Source organism: Oncorhynchus gorbuscha, linkage group LG14 (genome assembly GCF_021184085.1).
Source record: "Oncorhynchus gorbuscha isolate QuinsamMale2020 ecotype Even-year linkage group LG14, OgorEven_v1.0, whole genome shotgun sequence".
NCBI lineage: Eukaryota > Metazoa > Chordata > Actinopteri > Salmoniformes > Salmonidae > Oncorhynchus > Oncorhynchus gorbuscha.
In genome coordinates, this window is record NC_060186.1 from 9179146 (window position 1) to 9190735 (window position 11590).

Below are 11590 nucleotides of genomic sequence, written 5' to 3' on the forward strand. Positions count from 1 at the left end.
TTCTGGAGAGAGTTTGCTGCACTGAAAGTAAAGGGGCTGAATAATTTTGCACGCCCAATTTTTCAGTTTTTGATTTGTTAAAAAAGTTTGAAATATCCAATAAATGTCGTTCGACTTCATGATTGTGTCCCACTTCTTGTTGATTCTTCACAAAAAATACAGTTGTATATCTTTATGTTTGAAGCCTGAAATGTGGCAAAAGGTCGCAAAGTTCAAGGGGGCCGAATACTTTTGCAAGGCACTGTACCTTACCCAGAATGGCCCAGTAGCTATCTCAATTGAGTGCAGATTGTTGGTACCGATTGACTGCAGCATGTGGCTGACTCATTGCAGGGTTTTATGGTGTGGAACGAACCCTCACTCTGCCTTTGAACAGCTTGCTATAAATGTTGATGGCCTTGATTTTATGGGTCTCTAGCACAGGCCTGCTGCTTCTGGGGGTGTTGGTGGTCTGAGTCCGGGTTTCTGGGGGAGTTGGCGGTCTGAGTCCGGGTTTCTGTGGGAGTTGGTGGTCTGAGTCTGGGTTTCTGGGGGAGTTGGTGGTCTGAGTCCGGGTTTCTGGTGGAGTTGGTGGTCTGAGTCTGGGTTTCTGGGGGAGTTGGCGGTCTGAGTCCGGGTTTCTGGGGTGTTGGTGGTCTGAGTCTGGGTTTCTGGGGGAGTTGGTGGTCTGAGTCTGGGTTTCTGGGGGAGTTGGCGGTCTGAGTCCGGGTTTCTGGGGGAGTTAACGGTCTGAGTCCGGGTTTCTGGGGGAGTTGGTGGTCTGGGTTTCTGGGGGAGTTGCTGGTCTGAGTCTGGGTTTCTGGGGAGTTGGTGGTCTGAGTCTGGGTTTCTGGGGGAGTTGGTGGTCTGGGTTTCTGGGGGAGTTGCTGGTCTGAGTCTGGGTTTCTGGGGGAGTTGGTGGTCTGTGTTTCTGGGGGAGTTGGTGGTCTGGGTTTCTGGGTATGGGGGAGATGGTGGTCTGAGTCTGGGTTTCTGGGGAGTTGGTGGTCTGTGTTTCTGGGGAGTTGGTGGTCTGGGTTTCTGGGTATGGGGGAGATGGTGGTCTGAGTCTGGGTTTCTGGGGAGTTGGTGGTCTGAGTCTGGGTTGGTGGTCTGAGTCTGGGTTTCTGGGGGAGTTGGTGGTCTGAGTTTCTGGGGGAGTTGGTGGTCTGTGTTTCTGGGGAGTTGGTGGTCTGGGTTTCTGGGGGAGTTGGTGGTCTGTGGAGATGGTGGTCTGAGTCTGGGGGAGATGGTGGTTTCTGGGTTTCTGGGGGAGTTGGTGGTCTGTGTTTCTGGGGGAGTTGGTGGTCTGGGTTTCTGGGTATGGGGGAGATGGTGGTCTGAGTCTGGGTTTCTGGGGAGTTGGTGGTCTGAGTCTGGGTTGGTGGTCTGAGTCTGGGTTTCTGGGGGAGTTGATGGTTTGAGTCTGGGTTTCTGGGGGAGTTGGTGGTCTGAGTCTGGGTTTCTGGGGGAGTTGGTGGTCTGGGTTTCTGGGGAGTTGCTGGTCTGAGTCTGGGTTTCTGGGGGAGTTGGTAGTCTGTGTTTCTGGGGGAGTTGGTGGTCTGGGTTTCTGGGTATGGGGGAGATGGTGGTCTGAGTCTGGGTTTCTGGGGGAGTTGGTGGTCTGAGTCTGGGTTGGTGGTCTGAGTCTGGGTTTCTGGGGGAATTGATGGTTTGAGTCTCTGGGGGAGTTGTGGTCTGGGTTTCTGGGGGAGTTGGTCTGAGTCTGGGTTTCTGGGGAGAGTCTGTCTGGTCTGAGTCTGGGTTTCTGGGGGAGTTGGTTTGGTCTGGGTTTCTGGGGAGTTGGTGGTCTGAGTCTGGGTTTCTGGGGGAGTTGGTGGTCTGGGTTTCTGGGGGAGTTGGTGGTCTGAGTCTGGGTTTCTGGGGGAGTTGGTGGTCTGTGTTTCTGGGGGAGTTGGTGGTCTGGGTTTCTGGGTATGGGGAGATGGTGGTCTGAGTCTGGGTTTCTGGGGGAGTTGGTGGTCTGAGTCTGGGTTGGTGGTCTGAGTCTGGGTTTCTGGGGGAGTTGATGGTTTGAGTCTGGGTTTCTGGGGAGTTGGTGGTCTGAGTCTGGGTTTCTGGGGAGTTGGTGGTCTGGGTTTCTGGGGAGTTGCTGGTCTGAGTCTGGGTTTCTGGGGAGTTGGTGGTCTGTGTTTCTGGGGGAGTTGGTGGTCTGGGTTTCTGGGTATGGGGGAGATGGTGGTCTGAGTCTGGGTTTCTGGGGAGTTAGTGGTCTGAGTCTGGGTTGGTGGTCTGAGTCTGGGTTTCTGGGGGAATTGATGGTTTGAGTCTGGGTTTCTGGGGGAGTTGGTGGTCTGAGTCTGGGCTTCTGGGGAGTTGGTGGTCTGGGTTTCTGGGGGAGTTGCTGGTCTGAGTCTGGGTTTCTGGGGAGTTGGTGGTCTGTGTTTCTGGGGGAGTTGGTGGTCTGGGTTTCTGGGTATGGGGGAGATGGTGGTCTGAGTCTGGGTTGGTGGTCTGAGTCTGGGTTTCTGGGGGAGTTGATGGTTTGAGTCTGGGTTTCTGGAGGAGTTGGTGGTCTGAGTCTTGTTTTCTGGGTTTCTGGGGGAGTTGGTGGTCTGGGTTTCTGGGGAGATGGTGGTCTGGTCTGGGTTTCTGGGGATGGGGGAGATGGTGGTCTGAGTCTGGGTTTCTGGGGGAGTTGATGGTTTGAGTCTGGGTTTCTGGGGAGTTGGTGGTCTGGGTTTCTGGGTATGGGGGAGATGGTGGTCTGAGTCTGGGTTTCTGGGGCAGTTGGTGGTCTGAGTCTGGGTTGGTGGTCTGAGTCTGGGTTTCTGGGGGAGTTGATGGTTTGAGTCTGGGTTTCTGGGGGAATTTGTTTGTTTGAGTCTGGGTTTCTGGGGGAGTTGGTGGTTTGATTCTGGGTTTCTGGGGGAGTTGGTGGTCTGAGTCTGGGTTTCTGGGGGAGTTGGTGGTTTGAGTCTGGGTTTCTGGGGGAGTTGATGGTCTGCATCCGGGTTTCTTGTGGAAAGTCCTATGACAAATGTACGTGTAAAATCCGCCATACAAAGACACCTTGTGATTACGCCACTTCAGATGAGAACACTGCTTACTGTTTCTCTCCCTGTTGCTGTAGATCAGCTGGACCGTCTCTCCTCTTGTATTTATGTGATTAGATCCATGTCCACATGGCCTAGACTAGAGAAAGCTCTATGGCATGCACTCCAAAGCATCTGTAAAACATTGTGGCTTCCTCCTTATCTCGAAACCTGCTGGCTTCTGGGGCCTGTTCAGGAGAGTGCAATGTTAAAGCCTATGGTGTCGTTATGTAACTCTTCCTTACTGTAGCTTTTAGACAATATCCATCCTTTCCTCCCCATACCGTCTGGTCATCCCAAACACCAACACTGACCAATTCAATTGCAATTGCCCTCAGGTCATAGGCTTTAAAGTGTATTGTAGATAATAGTTTGTCAACCCCTGCATGGATGGACGTACTTTACCGGTAACACATTACTTGACACCCAGTGTCATAACACATGTCATAGGTCTGTCATGACCCATATATTTACATCTGTTGTGACAAATATTGCGTTATGTAGGTGTCATAACCAGCCATTACAACAACAAAGGATTTAAGAAACACACTTATGTAGGTGTCATAACCAGCCATTACAACAACAAAGGATTTAAGAAACACACTTATGTAGGTGTCATAACCAGCCATTACAACAACAAAGGATTTAAGAAACACACTTATGTAGGTGTCATAACCAGCCATTACAACAACAAAGGATTTAAGAAAAACACTTATGTAGGTGTCATAACCAGCCATTACAACAACAAAGGATTTAAGAAAAACACTTATGATTTAGGTGTCATAACCAGCCATTACAACAACAAAGGATTTAAGAAAAACACTTATGTAGGTGTCATAACCAGCCATTACAACAACAAAGGATTTAAGAAACACACTTATGTAGGTGTCATAACCAGCCATTACAACAACAAAGGATTTAAGAAACACACTTATGTAGGTGTCATAACCAGCCATTACAACAACAAAGGATTTAAGAAACACACTTATGTAGGTGTCATAACCAGCCATTACAACAACAAAGGATTTAAGAAAAACACTTATGTAGGTGTCATAACCAGCCATTACAACAACAAAGGATTTAAGAAAAACACTTATGTAGGTGTCATAACCAGCCATTACAACAACAAAGGATTTAAGAAAAACACTTATGTAGGTGTCATAACCAGCCATTACAACAACAAAGGATTTAAGAAACACACTTATGTAGGTGTCATAACCAGCCATTACAACAACAAAGGATTTAAGAAACACACTTATGTAGGTGTCATAACCAGCCATTACAACAACAAAGGATTTAAGAAACACACTTATGTAGGTGTCATAACCAGCCATTACAACAACAAAGGATTTAAGAAAAACACTTATGTAGGTGTCATAACCAGCCATTACAACAACAAAGGATTTAAGAAACACACTTATGTAGGTGTCATAACCAGCCATTACAACAACAAAGGATTTAAGAAACACACTTATGTAGGTGTCATAACCAGCCATTACAACAACAAAGGATTTAAGAAACACACTTATGTAGGTGTCATAACCAGCCATTACAACAACAAAGGATTTAAGAAACACACTTATGTAGGTGTCATAACCAGCCATTACAACAACAAAGGATTTAAGAAACACACTTATGTAGGTGTCATAACCAGCCATTACAACAACAAAGGATTTAAGAAACACACTTATGTAGGTGTCATAACCAGCCATTACAACAACAAAGGATTTAAGAAACACACTTATGTAGGTGTCATAACCAGCCATTACAACAACAAAGGATTTAAAAGGATTTAAGAAAAACACTTATGTAGGTGTCATAACCAGCCATTACAACAACAAAGGATTTAAGAAACACACTTATGTAGGTGTCATAACCAGCCATTACAACAACAAAGGATTTAAGAAACACACTTATGTAGGTGTCATAACCAGCCATTACAACAACAAAGGATTTAAGAAACACACTTATGTAGGTGTCATAACCAGCCATTACAACAACAAAGGATTTAAGAAACACACTTATGTAGGTGTCATAACCAGCCATTACAACAACAAAGGATTTAAGAAACACACTTATGTAGGTGTCATAACCAGCCATTACAACAACAAAGGATTTAAGAAACACACTTATGTAGGTGTCATAACCAGCCATTACAACAACAAAGGATTTAAGAAACACACTTATGTAGGTGTCATAACCAGCCATTACAACAACAAAGGATTTAAGAAACACACTTATGTAGGTGTCATAACCAGCCATTACAACAACAAAGGATTTAAGAAACACACTTATGTAGGTGTCATAACCAGCCATTACAACAACAAAGGATTTAAGAAACACACTTATGTAGGTGTCATAACCAGCCATTACAACAACAAAGGATTTAAGAAACACACTTATGTAGGTGTCATAACCAGCCATTACAACAACAAAGGATTTAAGAAACACACTTATGTAGGTGTCATAACCAGCCATTACAACAACAAAGGATTTAAGAAAACACTTATGTAGGTGTCATAACCAGCCATTACAACAACAAAGGATTTAAGAAACACACTTATGTAGGTGTCATAACCAGCCATTACAACAACAAAGGATTTAAGAAACACACTTATGTAGGTGTCATAACCAGCCATTACAACAACAAAGGATTTAAGAAACACACTTATGTAGGTGTCATAACCAGCCATTACAACAACAAAGGATTTAAGAAACACACTTATGTAGGTGTCATAACCAGCCATTACAACAACAAAGGATTTAAGAAAGAAAAACACTTATGTAGGTGTCATAACCAGCCATTACAACAACAAAGGATTTAAGAAACACACTTATGTAGGTGTCATAACCAGCCATTACAACAACAAAGGATTTAAGAAAACACTTATGTAGGTGTCATAACCAGCCATTACAACAACAAAGGATTTAAGAAACACACTTATGTAGGTGTCATAACCAGCCATTACAACAACAAAGGATTTAAGAAAAACACTTATGTAGGTGTCATAACCAGCCATTACAACAACAAAGGATTTAAGAAACACACTTATGTAGGTGTCATAACCAGCCATTACAACAACAAAGGATTTAAGAAACACACTTATGTAGGTGTCATAACCAGCCATTACAACAACAAAGGATTTAAGAAACACACTTATGTAGGTGTCATAACCAGCCATTACAACAACAAAGGATTTAAGAAACACACTTATGTAGGTGTCATAACCAGCCATTACAACAACAAAGGATTTAAGAAACACACTTATGTAGAAACACACTTATGTAGGTGTCATAACCAGCCATTACAACAACAAAGGATTTAAGAAACACACTTATGTAGGTGTCATAACCAGCCATTACAACAACAAAGGATTTAAGAAACACACTTATGTAGGTGTCATAACCAGCCATTACAACAACAAAGGATTTAAGAAACACACTTATGTAGGTGTCATAACCAGCCATTACAACAACAAAGGATTTAAGAAACACACTTATGTAGGTGTCATAACCAGCCATTACAACAACAAAGGATTTAAGAAACACACTTATGTAGGTGTCATAACCAGCCATTACAACAACAAAGGATTTAAGAAACACACTTATGTAGGTGTCATAACCAGCCATTACAACAACAAAGGATTTAAGAAACACACTTATGTAGGTGTCATAACCAGCCATTACAACAACAAAGGATTTAAGAAACACACTTATGTAGGTGTCATAACCAGCCATTACAACAACAAAGGATTTAAGAAACACACTTATGTAGGTGTCATAACCAGCCATTACAACAACAAAGGATTTAAGAAACACACTTATGTAGGTGTCATAACCAGCCATTACAACAACAAAGGATTTAAGAAACACACTTATGTAGGTGTCATAACCAGCCATTACAACAACAAAGGATTTAAGAAAACAAAGGTGTCATAACCAGCCATTACAACAACAAAATTTAAGAAACACACTTATGTAGGTGTCATAACCAGCCATTACAACAACAAAGGATTTAAGAAACACACTTATGTAGGTGTCATAACCAGCCATTACAACAACAAAGGATTTAAGAAACACACTTATGTAGGTGTCATAACCAGCCATTACAACAACAAAGGATTTAAGAAACACACTTATGTAGGTGTCATAACCAGCCATTACAACAACAAAGGATTTAAGAAACACACTTATGTAGGTGTCATAACCAGCCATTACAACAACAAAGGATTTAAGAAACACACTTATGTAGGTGTCATAACCAGCCATTACAACAACAAAGGATTTAAGAAACACACTTATGTAGGTGTCATAACCAGCCATTACAACAACAGGATTTAAGAAACACACTTATGTAGGTGTCATAACCAGCCATTACAACAACAAAGGATTTAAGAAACACACTTATGTAGGTGTCATAACCAGCCATTACAACAACAAAGGATTTAAGAAACACACTTATGTAGGTGTCATAACCAGCCATTACAACAACAAAGGATTTAAGAAACACACTTATGTAGGTGTCATAACCAGCCATTACAACAACAAAGGATTTAAGAAACACACTTATGTAGGTGTCATAACCAGCCATTACAACAACAAAGGATTTAAGAAACACACTTATGTAGGTGTCATAACCAGCCATTACAACAACAAAGAAACACACTTATGTAGGTTTAAGAAACACACTTATGTAGGTGTCATAACCAGCCATTACAACAACAAAGGATTTAAGAAACACACTTATGTAGGTGTCATAACCAGCCATTACAACAACAAAGGATTTAAGAAACACACTTATGTAGGTGTCATAACCAGCCATTACAACAACAAAGGATTTAAGAAACACACTTATGTAGGTGTCATAACCAGCCATTACAACAACAAAGGATTTAAGAAACACACTTATGTAGGTGTCATAACCAGCCATTACAACAACAAAGGATTTAAGAAACACACTTATGTAGGTGTCATAACCAGCCATTACAACAACAAAGGATTTAAGAAACACACTTATGTAGGTGTCATAACCAGCCATTACAACAACAAAGGATTTAAGAAACACACTTATGTAGGTGTCATAACCAGCCATTACAACAACAAAGGATTTAAGAAACAACACTTATGTAGGTGTCATAACCAGCCATTACAACAACAAAGGATTTAAGAAACACACTTATGTAGGTGTCATAACCAGCCATTACAACAACAAAGGATTTAAGAAACACACTTATGTAGGTGTCATAACCAGCCATTACAACAACAAAGGATTTAAGAAACACACTTATGTAGGTGTCATAACCAGCCATTACAACAACAAAGGATTTAAGAAACACACTTATGTAGGTGTCATAACCAGCCATTACAACAACAAAGGATTTAAGAAACACACTTATGTAGGTGTCATAACCAGCCATTACAACAACAAAGGATTTAAGAAACACACTTATGTAGGTGTCATAACCAGCCATTACAACAACAAAGGATTTAAGAAACACACTTATGTAGGTGTCATAACCAGCCATTACAACAACAAAGGATTTAAGAAACACACTTATGTAGGTGTCATAACCAGCCATTACAACAACAAAGGATTTAAGAAACACACTTATGTAGGTGTCATAACCAGCCATTACAACAACAAAGGATTTAAGAAACACACTTATGTAGGTGTCATAACCAGCCATTACAACAACAAAGGATTTAAGAAACACACTTATGTAGGTGTCATAACCAGCCATTACAACAACAAAGGATTTAAGAAACACACTTATGTAGGTGTCATAACCAGCCATTACAACAACAAAGGATTTAAGAAACACACTTATGTAGGTGTCATTTAACCAGCATAACCAGCCATTACAACAACAAAGGATTTAAGAAACACACTTATGTAGGTGTCATAACCAGCCATTACAACAACAAAGGATTTAAGAAACACACTTATGTAGGTGTCATAACCAGCCATTACAACAACAAAGGATTTAAGAAACACACTTATGTAGGTGTCATAACCAGCCATTACAACAACAAAGGATTTAAGAAACACACTTATGTAGGTGTCATAACCAGCCATTACAACAACAAAGGATTTAAGAAACACACTTATGTAGGTGTCATAACCAGCCATTACAACAACAGAAACACACTTATGTAGGTGTCATTACATTACAACAACAAAGGATTTAAGAAACACACTTATGTAGGTGTCATAACCAGCCATTACAACAACAAAGGATTTAAGAAACACACTTATGTAGGTGTCATAACCAGCCATTACAACAACAAAGGATTTAAGAAACACACTTATGTAGGTGTCATAACCAGCCATTACAACAACAAAGGATTTAAGAAACACACTTATGTAGGTGTCATAACCAGCCATTACAACAACAAAGGATTTAAGAAACACACTTATGTAGGTGTCATAACCAGCCATTACAACAACAAAGGATTTAAGAAACACACTTATGTAGGTGTCATAACCAGCCATTACAACAACAAAGGATTTAAGAAACACACTTATGTAGGTGTCATAACCAGCCATTACAACAACAAAGGATTTAAGAAACACACTTATGTAGGTGTCATAACCAGCCATTACAACAACAAAGGATTTAAGAAACACACTTATGTAGGTGTCATAACCAGCCATTACAACAACAAAGGATTTAAGAAACACACTTATGTAGGTGTCATAACCAGCCATTACAACAACAAAGGATTTAAGAAACACACTTATGTAGGTGTCATAACCAGCCATTACAACAACAAAGGATTTAAGAAACACACTTATGTAGGTGTCATAACCAGCCATTACAACAACAAAGGATTTAAGAAACACACTTATGTAGGTGTCATAACCAGCCATTACAACAACAAAGGATTTAAGAAACACACTTATGTAGGTGTCATAACCAGCCATTACAACAACAAAGGATTTAAGAAACACACTTATGTAGGTGTCATAACCAGCCATTACAACAACAAAGGATTTAAGAAACACACTTATGTAGGTGTCATAACCAGCCATTACAACAACAAAGGATTTAAGAAACACACTTATGTAGGTGTCATAACCAGCCATTACAACAACAAAGGATTTAAGAAACACACTTATGTAGGTGTCATAACCAGCCATTACAACAACAAAGGATTTAAGAAACACACTTATGTAGGTGTCATAACCAGCCATTACAACAACAAAGGATTTAAGAAACACACTTATGTAGGTGTCATAACCAGCCATTACAACAACAAAGGATTTAAGAAACACACTTATGTAGGTGTCATAACCAGCCATTACAACAACAAAGGATTTAAGAAACACACTTATGTAGGTGTCATAACCAGCCATTACAACAACAAAGGATTTAAGAAACACACTTATGTAGGTGTCATAACCAGCCATTACAACAACAAAGGATTTAAGAAACACACTTATGTAGGTGTCATAACCAGCCATTACAACAACAAAGGATTTAAGAAACACACTTATGTAGGTGTCATAACCAGCCATTACAACAACAAAGGATTTAAGAAACACACTTATGTAGGTGTCATAACCAGCCATTACAACAACAAAGGATTTAAGAAACACACTTATGTAGGTGTCATAACCAGCCATTACAACAACAAAGGATTTAAGAAACACACTTATGTAGGTGTCATAACCAGCCATTACAACAACAAAGGATTTAAGAAACACACTTATGTAGGTGTCATAACCAGCCATTACAACAACAAAGGATTTAAGAAACACACTTATGTAGGTGTCATAACCAGCCATTACAACAACAAAGGATTTAAGAAACACACTTATGTAGGTGTCATAACCAGCCATTACAACAACAAAGGATTTAAGAAACACACTTATGTAGGTGTCATAACCAGCCATTACAACAACAAAGGATTTAAGAAACACACTTATGTAGGTGTCATAACCAGCCATTACAACAACAAAGGATTTAAGAAACACACTTATGTAGGTGTCATAACCAGCCATTACAACAACAAAGGATTTAAGAAACACACTTATGTAGGTGTCATAACCAGCCATTACAACAACAAAGGATTTAAGAAACACACTTATGTAGGTGTCATAACCAGCCATTACAACAACAAAGGATTTAAGAAACACACTTATGTAGGTGTCATAACCAGCCATTACAACAACAAAGGATTTAAGAAACACACTTATGTAGGTGTCATAACCAGCCATTACAACAACAAAGGATTTAAGAAACACACTTATGTAGGTGTCATAACCAGCCATTACAACAACAAAGGATTTAAGAAACACACTTATGTAGGTGTCATAACCAGCCATTACAACAACAAAGGATTTAAGAAACACACTTATGTAGGTGTCATAACCAGCCATTACAACAACAAAGATTTAAAACACACTTATACAACAACAAAGGATTTAAGAAACACACTTATGTAGGTGTCATAACCAGCCATTACAACAACAAAGAAACACACTTATGATTTAAGCCAAAACAACAAAGGATTTAAGAAACACACTTATGTAGGTGTCATAACCAGCCATT

At 40.4% G+C, this 11590-nt stretch overlaps 1 protein-coding gene across 1 annotated transcript; it reads right to left on the reverse strand.

Annotated features, from left to right (window-relative positions):
- Positions 1 to 404: 404 nt before the first annotated feature.
- On the reverse strand, positions 405 to 3002 carry LOC123995869 (proline-rich extensin-like protein EPR1). Its single transcript, XM_046299547.1, has one exon. The coding sequence runs from the start codon at positions 3000 to 3002 to the stop codon at positions 405 to 407; it is 2598 nt and encodes an 865-aa protein (XP_046155503.1).
- Between the last annotated feature and the right edge of the window lie 8588 nt (positions 3003 to 11590).

Coding starts and splice junctions, on each gene's coding strand:
- LOC123995869 (XM_046299547.1), bottom strand. CDS start 3,002: ATGGCGGATTTTACACGTACATTTGTCATAGGACTTTCCACAAGAAAC.